This window comes from Papaver somniferum, chromosome 2 (assembly GCF_003573695.1).
Source record: "Papaver somniferum cultivar HN1 chromosome 2, ASM357369v1, whole genome shotgun sequence".
NCBI classification, from domain to species: Eukaryota; Viridiplantae; Streptophyta; class Magnoliopsida; order Ranunculales; family Papaveraceae; genus Papaver; species Papaver somniferum.
Window position 1 is genome coordinate 81,333,990 of NC_039359.1, and position 23,893 is coordinate 81,357,882.

The 23,893-nt window shown below is 35.6% G+C and overlaps 2 protein-coding genes across 2 annotated transcripts; both read right to left on the minus strand.

The window, feature by feature from the left end:
• Positions 1 to 837: 837 nt before the first annotated feature.
• LOC113348182 (cytochrome P450 76A2-like) lies at positions 838 to 2,764 on the minus strand. Its single transcript, XM_026591887.1, has 2 exons — positions 1,748 to 2,764; positions 838 to 1,670 (listed from the first exon to the last, which is right to left on the minus strand). The coding sequence occupies exons 1-2, from the start codon at positions 2,675 to 2,677 to the stop codon at positions 1,059 to 1,061; spliced, it is 1,542 nt and encodes a 513-aa protein (XP_026447672.1). The 5' UTR covers positions 2,678 to 2,764; the 3' UTR covers positions 838 to 1,058.
• A 2,798-nt stretch (positions 2,765 to 5,562) lies between these two features.
• Positions 5,563 to 14,956, minus strand: LOC113348183 (cell division cycle protein 27 homolog B-like). Its single transcript, XM_026591888.1, has 16 exons — positions 14,795 to 14,956; positions 14,121 to 14,193; positions 13,906 to 14,015; positions 13,695 to 13,741; positions 12,831 to 12,928; positions 12,361 to 12,647; positions 11,397 to 11,543; positions 10,364 to 10,595; positions 9,567 to 9,793; positions 9,373 to 9,438; positions 8,176 to 8,295; positions 7,850 to 7,926; positions 7,644 to 7,763; positions 7,268 to 7,487; positions 6,407 to 6,688; positions 5,563 to 6,098 (listed from the first exon to the last, which is right to left on the minus strand). Exons 1-16 carry the CDS (start codon positions 14,897 to 14,899, stop codon positions 6,048 to 6,050), a joined length of 2,262 nt encoding a protein of 753 aa, XP_026447673.1. The 5' UTR covers positions 14,900 to 14,956; the 3' UTR covers positions 5,563 to 6,047.
• Between the last annotated feature and the right edge of the window lie 8,937 nt (positions 14,957 to 23,893).

Here is a 23,893-nt window from a genome sequence, read left to right on the forward strand (position 1 = left end):
TACCCAATTTGGGGATTTTACCCAAAATCGGTTTATGTGATGATATCGAGTAAACCGATTCTGAGAATCGGTTTATTTTGGAAAAATTTCCCTTTTTGGGCGATCGATACGTGGAAATACATGTTTGTAGATCATTACAACTCATACCTGTCTATTTGAAGTATTATCACCTTCTTCTTCCGGACGATATTTTTCTTATGCTTGAATAATATCCTCAATCATTCTTTGGTTTACATGATCTTTTTCATTCAACAATTTATCCAACTTGGTAGGATCAAAATCAAGATTATTTGATGCACCCACTTCTTCATCACTACTAGAGTCTTCATCGTCACTATAAAGTTTCATTTTTGCTAACAATATTACAAACCCTAGTTTTTCTTTTTTTCTTTACTTCTTCTTTCCCTCCAAACCTTAGAAGAGGAAATGATTTCCTACTCTAATCCTAACACTATAATCAAACTCAAAAAATAATTAATTTAACTAATACTAACTTAATTAATCATCACTAATGAATAAGGACATAATAGGCATTAACATAAATATGTGGATAAGAGGTTTTTAGAAATTACTTCTTAATGATCCTTTTTGTTTTTTAGTCATAGGCCCCAAATAATCACACTAAGCTCCAAAATAGCCATGCAAAAAAACAAAAATCGTTCTAACTAATGGACTGCTGGGCCAAAAACTTGGGACAAGCCCAGACAGAATACAAAGGCTTGTAACCAAGGCATAATGCAATACATCTCACACCAAGGTCACGAGACCAGAAAAGCTCACATGCATGATCAACTCCATTTCAACATTTCAACAGTTGTGTGTTCAATCTGGTTTTTCTTTTGGTGAACTTATACAGACAAGATTTTTATATATTGATCATCAATCTAGCTACATGATTACAAGTCACGAACTTTGAGAACTTGCAACGTTTAACTTCAAACTAAAAATACAGACTAATGGAAAAACAGAAAAAAACAACTGAAAATAGACAAACATATTAGGCTCCTGTGACCATCTAACTTCATTTCAAGCTAGCTTTTCACATTATTTGGCGAAGCTTAAAGACATACAGGTTTTGGTACTGCCTTCAACAAGGATGCCTTCCTCAATGACATACCCATTTTATCACTCTTGTCCAAGGTTTCAGGAGTAACACCATCTTCTAGAGACCATTCAAAAGATTGGAGCAATGATCCTAGCACAAGGTGAAGCATTTGGTTACCCAAAGGAAGCCCTGGGCAAATACGTCGGCCAGCTCCAAATGGTAAGAACTCGAAATTTTGCCCACGATAATCAACGGTGGAATCTAAAAACCGTTCTGGGTTGAATGCCAATGGTGCATCCCAGGAAGCTGGATCTCTTCCGAGTCCCCAAACATTCACGAACACTTGAGTTCCTTGTGGTATGATATACCCCATCAATTCGGTATCTTTAATCACGCTACGAGGTACTAGTAATGGAATCGGTGGGTGTAGCCTCAATGTTTCTTTAATCACTGCTCGTAGATAGGGTAAATTATCGATATCACTCTCTTCGAAACTCCTTTTATGACCGACAACTTGAGTAATTTCAGCTCCAACTTTTTTCATTGTTGCTGGATTAGTGAGTAGTTCCGTCATCGCCCATTCTACAGTACTGTTTGTTGTCTCTGTAGCTCCCATGAATAACTCCTGCATGGATTCACAGAAAATTAAGTAAAGAAAAATCTACGTGCATATAGTACACATAATTAAGAGTTTGTACTCACAAGTATGAAAATATTGAGATTGGTGTCTGAAATCTTGGTTGGCTCATCTTTGCCATTCCCTTCGAATTCTAACAGAACATCCAAGAAATCTTTGTCTTTGTTCTTGCGTTCTTCTTCACTCATGCATCTACGTTCCTTAACAAAACCACCAACAACTTCAAGAACTTCCAACATTTTATTTTCCATTTTCTTCTTCAGACCTTGTGGATCAATGGGTCTCAACGTAGGGAAGAAATCGGCTATATTAGGCCTCGCTGCAAGCTCTACTAGATCAGAAGTAACGTCAAAGAAATGATTTCCCTTCGTAGACTTAGGATCTAAAAGATCCTTAGAGATCATAAGGTTTGAGATTAAGTTAAACGAAGTAGCAAAAACAAAGCGTGCAATCGCCACACTGTTACCGGTCTCTTTGGCTTCCTCACCAATCCATGCTATCAACTTATCAACACATCTCCGACGTAGAGGAGCTGTATCCAGTATACGTTTTCGAGAGAAAAGCTCGGTTGTACAAATACGTCTCAACATACGCCAATACGGTCCATACGGACCAAGTGTAATTGTACCATTATAATTCTCACATATCTTCAAAGCTTCATTCAAGTACCTATTACAGAAAGTATTATCATGGTTTTTGAACATTTCCATGGCGCCTTCAGCCGAAGAAATAACAAGAGTGTTAACGAACCCTAAACGCAACCAAATAAGTGGTCCGTACTTGATTTGCAACTTTGCTAAACTTGCATGAGGTGCCATACCAAGATCCAAGATGTTCCCGATAATCGGCCATCCCGGTGGACCGGGTGGTAAACGGCTAGTTGAAGCTGCAACTTTCGATCGGTTTCGGATTAGAAGAAGAACATAACTTGCCGCTGCTAAACAGAAAGCTGTGTAAATCATAACTGGGTCAGTTGTAGGAGGTATTATCCCCATAACTGCAAATGACGTGATGATATGAATTTTTTTCTCTTTAATTTTTCGAAACTCGAAAGCTGAGAGTAGTTCTAACTTCTAAGTTCAGTGTTTTGATCCCTATATATATTGGTTCCGCACGTAGAAAATCCCACTTTTTTTTTCTATCAAAGTTTTGTGTTTTCTTGTGCTAATTATCAAAGTATTTAAAATATGTATTTGTGTGCGAAACACGACTAATATGATAATAGCTGTTCTTAGTCGTGGGTCATTGGTGCTGACTATGAAAATCTTCACCAACCTAATTTGTTTGCTTAGGCAAATTGAAAATAGAGATGAAAATCACACATACTGTTAATTATTTGAACGAATCAGGAATTTCTAAGATGAAGCCCTTTAAGTTGAAATTTATTCGCTCAGTGACACTACTGCGCTTAAACTTATCATGGTATGGTTGAAACAATAATTTCTTCACAGAACGAGATCAACAGCTCGCCGAAGTTTCTTCACAGACTGAAAATAATTTATTTTATAATAGAAAGAAAATTCGATAAAATCAACTGACAAATCTCTAACTAAGATGTTGAATTTAAAATGAAGTGACCCTGTGCGATTTGTAAATCATAGGATATTTATTTACAAAAGGATAATATTTATTCAAACTAAGTAAATATGGATTTACTTAAGAACAAATTAAATATATACTACAAATTAACTTGTATTGGACTCTCAAAATTAGCCACTCATAACGATTAGGTACTACGATACGTAATAGCAAAGTCAAATTTTCTCTAGAAGCTGACTCTTAATCAAATTCGAAAATTTGTTTAATTTTGTCAAACAACAGATCTTTACCTTTTAGTAGAAAGTAGAAACCCAAACGAATTTTATGCGCATATGTTTCAAAAAATTTAGACACGGTCGCGGTAGCTGTTTTCTCTGGCCATAATTTGTTGTCATGCATAGTCAAGAAAACGAGTATGACGTGCAAAAACCTAGAAAAATGAATGCTATTACAGTTTCATAGACATTCCATTAGGCTTACGTGAGACTCAAACCAACGTACGTGACTTCTGAAAAATAACTGTATGTGAGACATTCCATATGCATGATGATGGCTGTTTTGAAATTGAGGGTGAAAGCATTGACTTGCTTAACCTTCTTTTGAAAGAAAGAACTGGATTTTGGGGGTGGCCATCAGTTCATTTTATACCTCATGGGAGTCATGAAGGCCCCTTCTACATCACCTTTGCAGCTTTGCTGTTTTTAGCAAGTCAGCTTTATGGTCTTAGGCTGCAACTTAGTTTTCTTCGATTTTCTTCCTTTAGTGTTTTCTGCTAATAGAGGTGGATAAAAATGAATCCTCCTTTGGGATTGCATTGCTTTGGTTTGGGGTTTCTTTAATCTTTAATTAAGTATTTTTTGAGAAGCATACGATAATTTTTTTTTTGATACTACATTAGCTCCGCCATATTTTTTTTTTTTTTTGATCAACAAACTAAGTACTTGGTTTTGGGGAATATCGAATCACGTCATCGATATGATTATCCAATAACTCTACAATGAACTAAAGTGCCATCGCCTACTAGCATATATAAATTTAAGCATCTCGTAATTCTGTACAACGCTACGCCAAAATATGGGTTTACTTCAGAAAATATTTGTGTTTTAGTTCATTTTTTTTGATAAGTTTATTTTTTTTATTTGGCTTTAGCCCAAAACTCATCTATCAAAATGCAAAAAATATTTGAACAACAAAATGGTTTGATTCTTACTCAAACTTAAGTAATCTAATTAGTATTATTTTTGAATACATTGTGCATTGTGGATTATGCATTATTATAGCAATGCCACCACGTTTGAGCTTCTATTTAATATAAGAATTTAATAAGAGTGATTCTCTGTTCGTTTTTGTTTTACATGTAGATACATTTATTTTTTAAACCTAATCAAATTTTCTAGGTTTTGTGGGAGGAATCAATTTTTGGTTTACAACGAAAGAAACCATTAAACAAATGATGTTTATTTTCTTAAACCATAATAAAATGGTAATTATAACTATTTCGATAATGCCACGCTACACACGGTACTTAACACTCTTGAGGTATGGATTTCATCTGGCTCTTTCAAAAATATGCTTTACAAGCTACCATGCATTAAATTAAAATATCTCACGACTCAAAATCCACAAAATCGAATGTAGCTGATAAGTACAAGTCTCTACTTTGATTATGTCTGAAGAGCATCCTTCTGACTATTATATCTGTATAGTCAACACTCAACCGCAATACTATTCAACTCTACTCTCAATAGACTGGAGCCCAGAAGATATGATTTTTGTTAATGCTCTTTTCCACATTTTAGGTCCACAGTACTCACCACTATTATCTCACACTCTCGCTAGTATCTCCGTAGTCATAACAATTTAGGTGCAAAATTAAGATGTCCAAATTTCAAAATAAGCGTCTGCAGATAATAATAGTCATGCTGACAGTCTGCAGATAATAATTTGATTAGTACTCCCACCATCTCTATAAACTTGATTAATTATTTAGGTCCAAAATTAAGATGTCCGAATTTCAAAGTAAGCATCTTATCATGGTGACATTCCTTAAAACTAATGAAGTTCAACAATCAATCGTAATATAATTATAAGTTAATGATCACTGTATATCATAAATTCATAATTAGATGAGTAACTGATTGGCTCGGGACACACCATCTCCTATTCCATCATCAATGTTATCAGGGGATTGGACTTTTCTTGCTAGCTTCATACGTAATTCTTTGCAGCCATGTTTTTTGTATAGGTATATATACCTGTGTGGAAGAGAAATGAACCACGAACCTCCCTCATTTGTGGACTAGAAAGGGAAAGCTAACATGGCAGTTCATGCATTAACTAATTAAATAGAACATACACGGTCAAAAGAATTTTACTTAGTCAAGTACAATTTCAGCTCTCTTCAAATCTTTTGGCGTCCCTCTAACAAATTTAAATCCTCAATGTTAACTTGAAACCTATCAAGAACTAGCATTTTCGTTTCCAAAATTACTAAAATTGGCCACCAAAAGGTTCTTCTGAGATTCGTATTAAATGGTACAAAAGTTTAAAAAATGTACCCAACTACTTTCATACATTATGTTGAGTTATGACAGCTGTATCGATTACTCTACTGCTTATTTAAACACCTAGAAAACTGCAACTATTAGGTTAATTAGTACAACAAACACCAGGTGACGGGGGTGCCGATGAATCTTTCAGATCTGTCATTTACTTCAGGATCAGCCGAAAGCCCAGGCACGTCTAGCTCCCTATCAATTAGGTTTCTAGCTCCATGATGTACTTTTATCTCATTTACTGCTGTAACAAATCCAATATCAACCAAATTTACAAGTCCTCATCGATGTCATCAGGTACATGCAACTTCTCAATAGCGGACTGTCAGAAAAAGAAACATAACACTTTATCAGCAATAAAAGTCGTAACTGTATATGATTTATGCAAGTGCTACCATGCTTCTATTACCTGTGTCAACAGGTTGGATGCAATCCACTAATGGGACTACAAAGAACATTGCAACATCACGTATCCACAACCAATACCATCTTGCATTATAATGAATTTCTCTAGTATTGAAGTTCGTGGAAACTAGAAAGCATACCAAGAAACAGGTTCCATCTCACTGGATTAACGCATTATCTTCCACTAGTTCTTATAAGTGTCAAAGAAACTGATAAACCTCTTACCTTAATTGAAGCAACATCAGCTGTAGAGGGTTTCAGATCCAACGCAAGTCCAAAATGAAGCATTGCTTTATCATGCATATTCCGCCGTTTATATATCCTACCCATCATTGCATAAACACTGCTTTCTCGAGGTGCATACTCTTTCAGTTCTTCCAAATCCGCCAAAGCTTCATCATATCTCTCAAGACTCACCAATATGTTAGCCTTTTGGTACATTGGAAGTGGGTTTTTTTTATCAGCTAAAATGGCCTTATCTATCATCTCTAAAGCTTCTTCACTTCTCTGCAAGAAGAAAGATTTTGCACAAATGAAAATCATGATTGCTTTCAAGTGACTCCATATACTAGGTTAAAATGTGATTGGAAGCAGAAAAAAGAGAAGCACTAAATGAGAACAACAGCAATTCTAGATTTACTAAGTGCAAGCAAAAAGGGTGCTACAATACTCCGATCCTCCCTCCATATATTGGTGTACATTATAACAAATCACAGTGATTTTGAAAGTACATAATGAAATACTTGGATGTAAACAAATGATCCCTTTGTGATCAGCAGCATTTTAAGATTTCTATTTTACTCAGGTTTATTTCTTAGTTTCTATTTACTAGCTTAGTCAGTCTAGCAAGTTTTCCATTTTTTTCTCTGGGTTTCTTTGTAGTACAGATAGTTCTTAGCGAGTCTATTAGATGTTGACTTTCATTACACTTTCTTTAGACTTATAATCAGTTGATTATAGACGACTGTTGGGCTTTATCCTCCATCGTTTCAATCTTGTATTCTGTTTGCTTGCACTAATCTAAAGTTTTAACTCTTCAGAAACCCAATCAGTTTGAAAGAACCTACAGTCAGAATGTGAACCAACCTTTAAGGCATGTAAAGATGTTCCAAGATAACACATAATAACGGAAGAGCGTGGATTAATTTGGTAAGCTTTACGGAAGTGATGCTCTGCAAATTCAAATTTTTCCTGCCGTAGATAGATCATTCCTAGACCATACCACGAGTTATAATGTCTGGTATCTATACGGAGTGCACTCTGATAGCTTTTTATTCCATTCTCATAATCCTCCAGAGCCACATACCTGATGAATAAAAAAGGAAATGATTGAGGTAATGGAAAAGCAATGGCATTAAAAAATAAATGAAGGTATGATGAACACCATACATTGATGTGTTCTTATGAACAAACTATCTAACACAAGTGGCAAATAGTAAATAGATGAAGTGTGTTTCCATACTCATGTCCGCAAAGGGTGTGAGCATATGCAAATGTTGAATTTAGATTCACAGCACGCTGGAAATTCTTAAGAGCAGTTTCATGGTCCTTCTGCAAGCTATAGCAGTTTCCCATAGCACACCTGCACAAGGGAGCAAGAAACTAAGGTTTGTAGATACGCAGGAAGATGCTGAGATGTATCGTGCAGCAAAACTCTAAAGGCTGTACCACGATTGAGGAGCTAAGCGATCAGTTGAGATCAAATCCTGGGCAAGATAACTTAACTTCATCTCTTCTTTCAAATGCTGCCAAAGTAAACAAAAAAGAATGTGTAGTGCAACTTAGTTAGAAAGTCTAGCTTACGTATACGACACCTTTTGCCGAATGAAAAATATTGAATTTACTCAAAAGTCCAAGAAGAAAAATGCAAGATCACTTAATAAAATGTAATTCTGACAACAACAATGTGCAGCTCAAAGATTCTGATGATGCAGCTATTACAAAATATGCATCTGAATACTTCAACATAACCTGCAGAGGCAAAAGGAACGTACAAAAAGAACAGTGGAATATATATCCATTCCTTCCAAGCTATAAGGTGATGCCCGGCGTGCAAGAGTAAAGGCATGTTCGGATTCCAAGTAATCTACCATCTCAAAATAAGCTTTCCCAACCTGCATTTGGCATGTAACAGATGTTTAGTCCCAACTGTTGGCTTTTTATGGTTTATGCAACAAACAAGATTGCTTTAAGCTAATCCTTGACTACATTAAGTTAACCGGGAGACATAGCTTTAGGTTAAGGTTAACTCATGCATTAAAGATTTAGCTCAAGGATAAAGCTAGATAAGGTTAACTATTATTATGAGGTGTCTATGTGGTGTCTCTTGTGACAAGCATAACTAAGACTTTCCTCTAGCCTCTAATAGCAATAAGAAAGAAAACCAAGTTTATCCATCATTCAAACATGCGGTTATAGAAGAAGTCCAAGTCCTAAAATGCTAGCTTCCTATTTCTTCTTTATGATGCCGTTCATGATGTTGTTCAATTCAGCAAAAGTAAGAACTTATTACATGGTGTTGCTAAAGCTATACTGATGGAATAGGAATAAAGTTATGGTTATTATTGAATTCTAACCAAAGGGTATGATCTGTTCCAGTTTGTACGGTGTTTGAAATATGCATGCTGCCGAGTTGTAGAACATGCCAACACTAGGGTTAAATCTGTTTCCAGCATATGGTTAAGCATATTACCATGCCTAGGTCTAAGTAATGATGATGAAAGAGCTGAATATATAACAGACACAGCCAACAAATTAAAAGGTAGGGGCATTGAAAAGTACAAGACCTTAAATTATAAGGGTTCAGAGGAACAAGAAGAAAGATGATAAGCATAATTAAACTTTCATAGATCAGTCCCAATAGAGCTTGCTTCATTGGTTTTAGAGTTTTATGTTATTTATTTTTTTAAGCAGTATACTCAACCCACTCTCAAGAAGAAGCAGGACAAAAAAAAAGAGGGAGAGAGAAACTGAGATTCTTTATTATAAAAATGTCTTTCTTAACACACTTCTAAAGCTATATATGTTTTTCTTTAAAAATGGCTTAAACCTCCTTCACATGATTCATCAAGACATCAACTGACAGGAACAGGAACATCAATCACATGCCTATTACTTTCTACAGTTCTAATTAATCATTGAACTAGTTAACACCACACCAAATAAGACAACTTTATTTCTAAAAATAGTACCTGAGAAAGCACCCATCCTGTATTATACTGCTTGCTTGAAAGCTTCTGGTAAACATCCAAGGCATCCTAAACGACTCAGAGACAATGAACATCAAAATTTATCATCAGGAGTAGTAGTGCAAAAATATGAATGAAATGAATACACAAAATTCAAAAAGAAACATAAATGGTTCCTTTTCCAGGATTGGCAGTACCTGGCACCTATACATACAGGAAAGCCTGTATCCTTCTCCGAGAGTCCTCAATAGACGTAGTACCTCTAAAACACCAGAAATGCCTCTTGAGCAACTTGCAGTAACTCCAGTCATCGGCATGATGGTTCTTTCCTGTTCGACAGCTCTGTCATCACCTGATGAAGATGCGACTGACGTCGTTGCCGTCGTATCTAGACGAGCATCATCAAAAGCCTCAGACCGTCTTCCTACAAAAAATTGAAAGTGTTAAGCTCCTAACACATAAACAATCACACAGTAGATAGAGGCGACATGTAACAACTGAATTCAATCAAAAACTCACGATGCTGACATTTTTGGATGCACTCTATACATGACATCAAATTACCCGTGAAAGTGCAATTCGTGACCAACGTAAAATTTCCATCAAAAAAGCAAACTAAAAATCTAAAGAAGACAGAATCTGCATAATATTCAAAATTTTGACTGGGTCTGAAAATATGTAACACGTAAGTCCTCCTCGAAACTTTGACTGGGTCTCCAAAATTCCTCCCTGACTCACAGAGGATGCAAAAGAATGTAGAGTTGAATAAATTGTTCATTTACAGTGTGACCCATATAACAACTCTAAAAGAAAACGCAGAGTGTCAGTCGTGCAACCTAAACGCTAATTAAATTTGCTAACAGAAATTACCATCTTCAAATCTATCTCAGAGTTGGATAACAAATAAGAACCTAGTCGAAATTATAGTTGTGATTAGAAAATGAAAAATCTTGAACTAGAAAATTTTAAAATAAATGTTATAGTAATAAATCACCTTCCTCGAAACTTTCTGATGCCCAAGATCCTCCTTTACGAAGTGTGACCGAACGAACTTGTGCTGAGCTTAATCTAGATGACGATGAAAACCCCCCAAGATACTTAGTAGAGGAGTGACTAGTTCCATTTGCTCCAATATGTGTGGTGTTCGAATTTGTGCCTGCTGCCATTTCTGCCGCAAGTCTTGTACTTCGACGAGGTCCTGAATCAGCAAATAGCCTACCGGAAACCTGAAATAACACATAAGTGTACCAGTTTCAGAAAGATTGCTAGCTTATATATTCATTAACATTTACACGCAAATAACGTACCAATAAGTTACTGACTGATTGGTCCAGATAACTAAACATTACGAAACAGACATGGAATTATTATTCCTAACATAGATAATAAGAACAAATGCAGTTACAAATTTGACTTGAGGGATAGTTTATTAGGAGCAACCCCATTAAAAAACAACATATGAGGATATACAAAGGCCACTGCGAGAAAATCAGTCAATGTCAGAAGGCATGGGAGAAAAGAAGACTCAAACTGAAAATGTAAAAACAAGAGAAGATAAGTAGTGAGTAGAGACGGAAACATCTGAAACACGGTTAAAAGTAAAGAAGCGGTCTAATAGGAAAGCCCGGAACAGCAAAAACTGACTGACATCAAAAGAAAATGCGGGTCATATAGGAGGCATCCAATATAGCTCCTAACTAACTCACAACATCCTAAGGTTCATCCAGCCACAAGAAATTAAGAAACTTGCTTAGCATATGGCTTCTTAACAAATGCCACCTTACAAGGTCAAAACACTGGAGTAACCATTGACCTTCATGCAATTATTCTGCTCTTAAAGTATCAAACATGTACATAAGTACTGTTGGCATGAGTAGGGAATACCAAAACTGGACGTTTGATACTAATTTCCTTCTCATTTCCATCTAAATAACATTTAAAATAAGTGCGCATATCTTATGACATTTTGATGTTTATGTTGATTTATAATAAAAAGTTGCATAAAGAGGATAAGAATAAAAGACAACCTTCCTTAGTTTTCCTTCATCCACAAACTTCCTCCGAGGGGCTTGAACTGTAGAGTTCACAACTGATCTTGGAGAGCCTTCACCACCTAAAGTATTTGGATTTGGCTGTTCTTTTCTAAATAGAGGCGGTGGAGCAGCGGCTGACAACTACAAGATATATAAGAGTTAGATCTAAAGCTTTCAAAGGTTTATTTTTTGATGATCTCGTCGCAAACTGGCATAGCAAAATATTCACTTGGAATTACCAATGTGGGAAGACTCAGATGAAAAGGGTACAGCAGAACAGGAAGTAAAGACAGTTTCTCCAATCCCTAAACCAAGCATAAACTGCAAGCTATATAAGCTCGCTTCATATAACAATAATTTGTGTTACTACTGAACCTGTAGACAAACCAATGTCTGATTCAGTATAGGCACGAGGGTAGGATACATTTACTGGTTACATGAGACTGCATTGTAAGCGGTAAAATTAAATCATCAAACATCAAATGCAACTCTTACAAGCACAAAGATGTTTCTTCCGTGGTTTTGCCACACAATCATTTGTAGCTAGCACTGTCTAAACCAGCAGTTACATAAATAAAAAGCTAAACCCATCTAGACATTCTGTCATGTTCGAAATCTCATTAAAAACTTAAAAAATCTTCTCTAGCACAAGTGAAAAGGTAAAAGAAATCAAGTAACTATAAGATAAATTTTGTTTTTTCGAATTTAAGTGTTGATCTTTATACTCATTTTCCTACAGTGGCTTTCCCTTGAGACAGTTATTTATTCCCAACTTCACTAGCATATAGAGATAATGATAATAACTCGTACATATATCAACAGCTAAAAGATAGATATCTGACCTAGGACAACACATTATTCGAGATACTTTTGCATGCTTAATTGTTATAATGCATTTAGCTATCAAACTGATCACACTAGGCTCTAACAATCATCATATAATGGAGAACTAGATTACCTGCGATATCATTGGAGAAGGAGTACTATAAAGTGAAGAACCGCAATTTAGAGGTTGACCGCCTGGAACACCACCTATAACCGCTCCATGGTGATTATAAGGTATTTCTCGAAGATTCCCATGTGAATGCCTCATTTGTCTTGCACTTGAATCATCTAAACCAATTGTCTTACAGGAAACTATACCATTATCCTCATTGACAGTCTGCAAGTTCTGATGCACATATTGTTGCTGAATACACAGAGCAGCAGCTTCACCAAAGACATCGTTTGCCTCTTCAGCAGCCCCTGAAATATAAATTTGACAGTTTAGACATGTGTAACATGACTATTAGAAAGGTGACAGTAGTCACCAAAAAACATATTTACACTCATAAATTTAATATGACAACTGCTTAAGTCTCAAAACCAACTTAAGTGTGTGTACTTCGGCAGAAAGAAGCTGGATGTTTGTATACAATTGGTACTAACCTAAAATACACAGCTCCTCATATGCAGCCCATAGTAGAGGATCTATGGATAAAGCCTGCTTAAAGTGGTCTACTGCACTTTTCCTTCGATCAGTGTACCTGATACAACAAAGATTAAATACAATCTGGACAAAATAAAGTACAAGCAGAAATGTAAACTACCCAGCATAACTATCAAACTAAACAATGTAAAAACTAGGCATGTGTACGGCAATAAATACAAGTTTCATTTGTAACGCTAATTTTTTTATTAACTTAGTCAAATGAATGTAAAATTGTAAATTACTTTTCAATGAGCCACCCCTGGGCTTGGTTCAAGCCACGAAGAGAAAGAAGAAGGAAAAGAAATACAATTTGTTAAGGCTAGCTACAGTTGTTATTTTACTACAACCATACTTATACAAACCTGGGCATGATTTAAGCAACAAACAGTAAGAAAAACAATTCATTAAGCTTAGGCTACAATTGTGATTTTTCTACAAGCATACTTATACAATGTTATGTGATTTAAAGCTTTAAAATCTGGATCACATCTCAACTCCACAGCAGAAATCAATACAGAGGTTCAGGTTGCAGTATGGAGGAGACAAAATGCTATCATACACGGTATCTATCATGCATTCAGAACCCAAGGATGCAGGTTGTACGCCATAAAAAACTAGCATCATTCTAAGCCATGGGAGAGGACAAATAATAGTTGTTAGATTATTGTATCTATACGACCTATGTATTCAGATATTATTTCAGTGGAAGACAAGAGAACATTATGGTAAATCAACTAAAAGATGGGAGCTAGATAAAATGTTTTGTAGTGTCAATGTCAAGGAAACTAGACGTTGAGAAAATTAAAAAATGAAGAACAAACCTATAAATAAGCCCAAGAAGGTAATGACCAGCTGCACCATTTGGAACCTTCATAGAAAAATCAGTTGAGCATTGAGTTAAATATAACCAAACAGATACACCTAGAAAAGCACGAAGTTTTGGAAAGCCAAAAAGACGCCTTTCTTTCCTGAATGCCATGCAATTAAAAGTTTGAGTAGATCAATATGTATTTACTGGAAGTTACTCTATACCTCTGCTGTAGACTCATTAGTTGGGCATAAGGCCGCTTCAGCCTCACTATAAAGATCCATCTGAAGGCATGCTACCGCAAACAAGTAGTGGGATTGGGCCAATTGTGTTCCTTCACAGACAGATAAAAGATCAGATGCATAAACAAGAACCATTAGAGTGAACCTTACATAATGAAAAGAAAAAGAAAAGAACAAACTATTACAAAATATCATACCTTTCAAAATATGATACGCGCAGTATGCTTGATTATTGTTCAGGTAACAGCTAGCCAATAATTGCAAGTTTAACTGCATTTCAGCGTAATTATTAGAGTAGGCATACACAGTAACAGCGGTAGAGCAAATAAAACACACAAAAATCCATCTAAAAGCATGATATAGCCAGTCACTCAACTACGCCTTTACCACCAAAAATACGCGAAGTAGTATAAAAATTCAGGTGTCAATCCAATCAAATCTCAATAAGCTGCTATTACATCACAGTCCACGTTCCATAAATATGCTATTTCCGTGTTACATCTTAAACAACAATCATGAGCTGTAGACCCTAACACAAAACTTTTCCCTCATAACCAAGATTAACACACAAGAACTGGTTATTATCCCTTCAAACTATGTTCATGTTACAACTACCTGGCATTCCCAACAGATCAGCTCAAACTTGTAACTCTTTACAATAATCTACTATTCACTTCTTCACGGCAAAATTTCAAAATATGAAATTAATCAGACTACCAAAACCTCAGAAGTAAACAAAAATATACTCGAAAAAATCCCTAAAAAATTACTTTGAGAAACAAGAATTTCATCTAAATCTTACCCTAAAAATCAAGAATGAATCTGTTATTATCAAGTTAAATGAGGAGAAGAAAGATATGAATGAACGAACCTCAGATGGAAACTCTGCACAGAGACGTTCACAGAGAAAAATTGCATTTCGAGGAAGGAAATGGCGAAGACTAGATTGAACACAATCATATATTAGGGTTTCCATAGGGTTTTTCCAGAACGAGCTTCGAACCAGAAAGAGAGAGAAAGAAAGAGATGGAGATTTGGGGCTTTTTGTTTCCACTTATTGAAATTTCAATTTTGAAAAATAACATGACACGTGAGAACGTTGGATTTGAAAATGGGTGGCACATGCGATTGTCATCGTTGAAATCTAGGACGGAGTCAAATCAGCCCGTCTTGTCAAGAACTTTGTAAGTAGGCCCGCCTGTCAATGGATAACCCAGTATCCGTCCGTCCTTTACCAAAAAAATTATATACCACGTGGAGAACGATTAAGAGTCGAAGCTAGATATAATTCCATAACTGTATGCATCATATCAACTCCAAGACTGTTGTAATCTTAAGCTAAAGATTATTGTATAATTTATCACTTTAATTTTAAGTTAAAGACTATTGCGTAATTTATCACTTCCACCTCTCCCGTATAACCATAAGCGACTAGGTTGGGAAGGGGAGTTTTTTCTTTTTTTTGACTATTCTAAACAAATTCACTGGACTTCATGGTTCCATCAAAGTAACTCAGCAATCATCAATTACCCGGGGAAATACACATTTTGTTGTCGAACCGCGTATATGCTTTGTCATGTACTTATTCAGAGTATTGGGCCTGTGTAATGGGCTGCAAAGACTATTTAATTCGTAGGCTTTTAATTATGTTGGGCTTGTGTATTTGAATGAGAATAGGGTTACAAAATTTCCTAGAGTTCTGAGTAGATTGATGTAATCCTGGCTGTTGAATTAAGTCAACCAGGAGTGGGTGATTAAATACCCAATGATTGTGTAAGATTGAAAACTAATGAATGAAAAACCCTATTTTCCTTTGGAAGATAAATTAGGCTCTGATTTCAGAGAGAAGGTAGCTTGCTACCAAGTAATTCATTCCTTCCTTGTACTAAGATCAGTACAATTGGTATCAGAGCCAACCACCACGACCCATACCCGCTCCACGGAATGGGTGACCTATAGGCTGGATTAAGGTGTAGGGGAATCTATGTATGGGCGTAGTTGTCACCGCATTGAATACTGATAGTCGAGTGGAGCCACCATAAGGAAAGGGCTACCGTCGGGTCAGTGTCGATAGAGTGGGCCAACAAGGACGTTGGGCCTGGAAGCGTGGTGGGATGTTGGGATCTTAGTCCCACATTGTTTAGTTTTGGCTTAATTGGGTAGTTTATAAGTCAATGGGTTCCCTCATCTAGTCAATCGTTTTTCGAGTTGAGTTCTACCCATGGGCTTATGACGAGTTTAGGATCGGTACCCTAACATTTGGTATCAGATCCAACCACCACGACCCATACCCGCTCCACGGAAGGGGTGACTTATATGCTGGATTAAGGTGTAGGGGCATCTATGTATGGGCGTAGTTGTCACCGCATTGAATACTGATAGTCGAGTGGAGCCGCCATAAGGAAATGGCTACCGCCGGGTCAGTGTCGATAGAGTGAGCCAATGAGGACGTTGGGTCTGGAAGCGTAGTGGGATGTTGGGATCTTAGTCCCACATTGGTTAGATGGGGCTTGATTGGGTAGTTTATAGTCAATGCTTGTGTCGATCTTTATTTATTTTCTTTGTCATTTATCATTTGCTTATGATTTTAATCTACATCATGTTTTACTTATTGTTTTGTCCTTTGATTTAATTAGTTGCGCTAATAGATGAATGGTACATACCTGATATGGATATCATATCAGATAGTTTTTCTTATCGATATAGATACGGAATTGTTAATATCATATAGGATAATTATTCGATATCCGATAACATAAATACATATATAAAAAATTATTATTAAGTTAAAATATATCTTATTTTTGATATGTGTTAATGATTTTGATCTACATGGAATGACAAAATCATCAAAATTAATCTAGTGTTATGATTATAGAATCACTAAAAGATGAGACGGTTAAAGACAAATAAGAAAATTATGTTTTTTTTTTCAATGTAAAATGTAGTATTTCGGATAATTATGGGTATACTATCGGATATTTGTTAACCTTAGCGGAACATATACAGATGTCAATTTTGAAAATTTGTAGGATAATTATCGGATATTGGTATCTGGATATTCTTATTACTGTTAAAGAAATGCTTGGTTGAACCAACAAGTTTTTCTATCTCAAGCTTGTTGTAAATGTTAGTTGATCGAAACTATATCTTGATTTCTAGTCGATTAAGTTAAGTCTCGGACAAGGTTAGAATTTGGTAGTTAAGTATCATACATCACCCTCGAAGACTGAAGATCGACGAAGACATTTGAAGAACTTTTGTATCAGGTACGTGAAGACTGAATCATTCTATTTTACTCAGTATCTTACCATTTTATCTGTTGAGACTATGTCATATGACTTCTAGTAGATTTACAAAGAACAAATATCGAGTCAAGCTTGTCTTGTTAAAAATATCAAAAATATGGTTCTAGCATAAATATTCAAAGATCCTTAACAATATTAGTTCAAATTTTTTTATTGTTTGAGATTTAATTTGTGGATCAATTGGAAATTAGACATAAAATCATTTGGGAATGTTTCAAACATCATAGGAGAGAAATTCATGAACTTTTGATATTGATGCTCAGGGTTGGTTGGGAAATAACTTTGTAAACCATGGATATCTGAGTTTCAGAAATAAAGGTAAGGTAGACGAACTAGTTCACAAACCACAAATTCAGCTGGGAATAGTTCACGAACTCAGTTGGCAAACCGTGGTGAACTAATTTTTTTGGTGTGGGTATAAAAGGCTTAAGGTTGCCGAACCCGATTGGCGACCTATTTCCATCTGAGCTCATAAGCCAAGTACGGTTGGCAAACCCAGATCGCGAACATTGTACATTTGAGTTCTCGAGTCGAGTAAGGATTGGAGAACCCGATTCACGAACCTTAACTCCCTGACTCGTGAATTAGCCTTACGGGTCATGAACCGTCTCACCAACTTTCTAAGTAAAATTTAGCAGATGCTCAAAGACTTATTTTTTTTAATTATGTTTAACATTACTATGACTCTCTATTAGAGTATTGCTCGGTCGAACTCACAAGTGTTTCTATCTCAAGCTTGTTGTCAAATTTAGTTGTCAAAACTATATCTTGATTTCTAATCTACATTTAGTCAAGTCTCGGATTAATATAAAAGTGTGTAGTTGAGAATCGGATATCACTGCGTTCTACCGTTTGAAGTCGAAGATCAACAGGATCTTTGGAGAACTTCAACATCAAAAGGTAAGTGAAGACTGAAACACATATATCTCAATTTTTCACCTTTCTATCTTTGAGACATTGTCGCATGACTAAAATTAGACAGTAGATGCATTATAGAAATTTCGAGTTAAGTTTAATATCTTCTCGAAATATGACTATATAAGCTTAAGAACATTTGTTCATACTTGATGAATTTGGTTAAGAACAATTTATTGCTTATAACCTAATTATGATTCAAGATTTAATCATTTGAAAATAGTCTGGAATAGTGATATGTGTCATTGATGTTATTCGGGAATGTTTCATATTGATTATTAGAGAGATATATAACTACTGTTAATCTGGATACAAGACAGTATGCATACCAGTTTACATATTGGGAGAATTATTATAAGTCCAGAGCCGCAGTACATGTACCCAATACATATAGTTCTGAAGCGACTTTTTGGTACGCATACCCGGTATGCATATACCATCAAAAGTATGTTCATTGTTAACCAGGAAAGGTACACATACCTAGTATTCAAATTGAAAAAGATCTCCTTGTTTCAAAATTAAATTAGGTTCGCATACGCAGTTCGCATACCATAAAAGATCTGTGAGTTCCTGAACTCGTCTTTGTCTTTAGGGTATCCATATTCGGTACACGTATTATGACAGAACATTCACAAATAGGTACAATGCACGTACTTATCTTGTCGAACAGTTTCATATGCATCATAATTATTTCTATGACATAATCAGCAGTTAAACGACTCTCGAAAAATACTATCTAGACATTTTTGATCATATGTGTGATTCAAGAAAAGTCTTAAAGTATTATATGAAAATGGTTAAGTTTATCATTAAATTGGCTAGTTTCGGCTAACCTACATGAACATGTCATTGTACACGGTTCGGTCATGGTTCATCCTAACCAGAGTGTATATTCTACTATGTTAATCTCAAAGTCAAGTTTTTCATCTAATGATGATTATTGATCGCTTGGTTTCAAAGCTGTCTTAGCTTAAACCTAAAACAACCTTGACCTAAAAAGTCTATAAAAGGAGAACCTCAAACAACTGGGATCTTTAAATCTGTGCCACTATTTTTATGTGTCCTACTTGTAAGCTAGAGTCGTCCTCTCCTTAAAACCCTTGTACAGTTTAGCGACTAAAAAGACTTCACCTGGGGATTCGTGAAGCCAGGTCTAACTATCTTTATCTTGATAGTTCAAGTATCCAAATCTTGTTTTGATTGTTGAGTTGCTGACTCAAACAAAGTAGATAGAAATCACAAAGTATCTTCGTCTCATACTTTTTGATTCCACAAGTTTCGACTTCTGGGGTGAATATAATCTAGACTGCTCTTCGCGTGTCATAAGACCGTATTTTGAGGTTTGCTAGACTTTGTCTATTGCAATTGATTTCCTACCTCACCTTGATATTTGATCATAACGGAAATCATACGTAGGTTTATCTGTGGGAGGAAGATTGGTTTAAAGTTTTTCAATTGAGTTGAAGCAACTCTTAGGCTGTAAAGGACATCAACTGAGGGAATCATCTGCGTAGAGTCTTGCTGGGATTCAAGAGGCATAAGGAGCGCGACTGTAACTGAATTTTTGTGAGGGTTTAATTCAGTCTCAACTACATTTCAGTCCGAAGTTCATTAGTGGTAGGCTAATGTCCGTAGTGGTTTAATACAGTTTGGTGTTCAAATATGGACTAGGTTCCAGGGTTTTTCTGCACTTGCAGTTTCCTCGTTAACAAAATTTACGGTGTTTGTATTATATAAATTAATTGGTATCAGAGCAGGCAAACACATATAATTAAGACCTAACAAGTCTTTATTTGAATTAATCTGACTATATGGACAGGGGTGCAATCTTGATAAACGTACCGCCAGCATTTGATGGCACAAATTACTTATGGTGGAAAATTATTATGCATTCCTTTCTACAAGTACGTGACTTTCAGATATGGAAACTTGTAGTAATTGAAAGCGCGGGGGTACCAAAATACACCACCACTTTTTTCTTAGGCAATTTGTATGGACAAACTCAATATAATTCCGAGAGTTTAACTCAATCAAGGAATAATATCTAGATTATATATCTCTTTCGATTGGAAAGATTACAGAACCAAATTCGTGAACCTGATTATGCGCGATTCCAAAGATCAACATCCAAGAATCAATCAACTCGTATCCAACAAACAAGGATGGATATATCTACTTTGATTGATTAACATACAACATGTGATATTTCAATTATAGAGATAAATAATATAATGCGGAAAAAAAAATAACACAGGCACCATAAGTTTTGTTAACGAGAAAACCGCAAATGCAGAAAAACCCCGGGACCTAGTCCAGATTGAACACCAAAATGTAATGTAGTTGATCCCTAAAAGGTATCCCACCGATTAAGGTACAGTCGTGCTCCTTACGCCTCTTGAATCCCAGCAGGACTCCACGCAATTGATTTTGTTACAGCGCATTTGGATACACATCCAGAAGTAACTTTTTGACTTCTAGAAGTCAAAAATCAAGAAGTCAGTCTGGGTGTAGAATTTCAAAACGACTTCTAGAAGCAGAAAAGTCGACTTTTTGTGAAGCAAATATCTGGACTTCTGACTTCTGCTTCTGGAGAAGCAGAAATCAGAAGCAAAATTGTATTCAAACGCGCTATAGTGTGTCTGGATGTACACTCAGAAATTTATTTTCGACTTCTGAAAGTCAGAAAGTCAGAAGTCGATTTGGAAATAATATTTCAGAACGACTTATAGAAGCAGAAAAGTCAGCTTTTGGTGAAGCAAAATAGTTTTGCTTCTGACTTCTAGACTTCTACTTCTGGAGAAGCATATTTTATCCAAACGCGTTATTAGCTGACGTCACACCAACTAAGAGTTTTTTCAACTCAATTGAAGACTTTGAACCAATTTCCTCCCACAGATTAATCCTATATACGATTTCCTTCTACAATCAAATATTTTGATCAAAGGTGATGGAAACCGATAGCAATATATAAAGTCTGACTAACCTCAAAATCCATACTTATGCAACCCGAAGTGCATCCTAGATTATTATTTAACTCACAAGTATAAAACCTGTGGAATCAACAAAGTTTAAGCCGAAGAGAACTTTGATGATTTTTATCTATCTTGACCAACAATCGATCAAGATCAGGATACACAAATTATCAAGGAAAGATAACTGGACCTGGCTTCACGAATCCCTACGAAGTCTTTGTAGTCGCTAAACCCTAAAAGGGTTAGGAAGAGGACGACTCTAGATACAACTAGGACACATCAAAAAGTAGTGTCGGGATTCAAAGATCCCAGTTGCTTGAAGTTCCCCTTTTAAAGACATTCAAAGCATAGGTTTCTTTAGGTTTAAGCTAAGATAGATTTGGAACCAAGCAAACAATATTCACTGTTAAATGAATCTTTGAATCTGATTTACATAAGAAGATATACATTCTGGTTAGGTGAAAACGTAACTGAACCATGTACAAAGACTATGTTCGACGTGGTTAGCCGAAACTAGCCGATTTGAACTTAAAAGCTTAATATTCATTTTGATGAACACATAAGACATTATCTCTTAGTCACAATCATGTGACCAAATAAGTCTAGTGTTTTTAGAGAATTAAACAAATGCTAATTATCTCATAGAAATAATTCAATCGCACTTGAAAATAATCGACATGGTTAGTAGGTGCACTAAGTACAAATACCGAAGTCGTTCGTGATCAGGTCAGTCAGACTACGTGTACCAGTTCGTAAACATTTAACCAAACAAAGTTCTGGAGTTAACATAACTATTAAGGTATCGTACAGGTTTGGAAATCTTAAGACTATAACCGGTTCCAGAGTTCACATAACTATTTTGGTTTGCGTACCGGTATGGGTACTAAACCGAGTTCAGGAATACAAAACTATTTTGGTACGTGTACTGGTTTGGAATCCCGGTTCCGTAACCACAGTTCCAAAATAATTTGCATACGGGTATGCAGCGATCCTGTTCACGAGTTAAATATATTTTCACATGATGTGCATAAGAATATGCGTACCACAAATGTGTAAGTCGATATATAACAACTCTACTACATGTATGAGTACATGTAATGCGGGTTTAGACTTATAACAGTTTTCCCAGTTTGTCAGACTGATAACATTGTCTTGTATCTGAATCTATAGTAGTTCTATATTTCTCTCTAAATCGATTCGAAATATTCCCGAATAACATCAATGACACGTATTATTGTTCCAGGCTATTTTCTAATAATAAAACTTGAATCATGATTTTGCAACTGAACAATAAATTGTCCTTAACCAAAATTCATCAAGTATGAAAAAATGTTCATTAAGCATAGTCATTATATTGCGAGAATTAATTATCAAGATAAAATTGACTTTGTTATAGGGCATATGGCCCATGGATGTGCAGTCCATTAGATGACTATGTTTTCCCTTTCTTATATATAAAGAACATTGTATGTATGTAATCCCCGATGCCTCTTTATCAATAAGAAATTCTTTTCCTTCTCTATCTCTTGCTTTAACCCAATTGTTACTCCAAAACGTTATCATGCACGAAGCTTATACCGCAGAGCTAGATTAAATCAGTCGATTTTTTTTCTACATGGATAATTTACATCAATGTTGTTACACAATTATCGTCAAGCTAATGTTGAAATCGCTGGAATCAAATAAGTTAAATTGGATCTATTTTTTTTCTTTCCTATATGTATATATTTTTTTCTCTCTCTCTTCTTTTTCCCTAGTTTGATTTTAGCATATCCATCCAATAGATTGGTGAATGTGTATAGATCATATTTGAATATATTTGTGATCCTTGTGTATAGATGAGATTAGATTTGATCCGTGATTACATATTATAATACAAATACATTTCATAATATAATATTAATATATTTGTTTGTTGTATATCTATGTTGTGATTGATCACGTCATGGCAGGGGGGGGGGGGTCTCTGTGAATGAACGAGGAGAAAGTAAATCTATTGAAAAAGAAAGATCTGTTGAAAAATCTTCTGTCTGGTCCGTTCCCGATTCGGTTCCAGACGACCAAGCCTATTTGTAAGGCTGTACTGGTTCTATGTATATACAGCGGGAACCAATGCTCGAGGTACGTAACTAATGTGGTTTTGGTTTTTTACGCTGAATATTTGTTGGGCTTATTTATTCGTTTGTAGAACATGCCTAGTTCTGTGTTTTTTTTGTCTTAAGATAAGTCCATATCATTAAAACGGTCAACGTAAATTATGATTGTTGATTTCGATCATTAATAATTTTAGTTTAGGGTTATTTTATTCTCTTGAATATGATATTGGCTATAGTTAAATAATGTCTTTTATTCAATTGGTTGTACCAACTCGATTCCAATGTATTTATTTGGGGTTTAGAAGTACCTGAACACCATTTTTGCATATTTGATATTATCTCCCTAAATTTGAATGTTCCGTGGGATGTAATCCATTTGCTCGACTATTAAAGATACTGTTAGAGCATAGCTCGGTTAAACCCACCAAGCGTTGGTATGTCAAGTTTGATTGTCATATTTTAGTGAATCAAAACTCAATTAAAGAGTCACGTGATTATGTACTAGAGGCAACTTCGTATAGGTTAGGCTAGAAAGATTAGGATAATGAGACATACAAGTATTACTCGAAGACTTGGAGAATGTGAAGAAGTAACAAGTTACATCGACGACATCATCTTTCCTCTTGAGGTTAGTAATATTTTGACTTGAACTGTTTCATTCCCAACATATCTTTCAAGT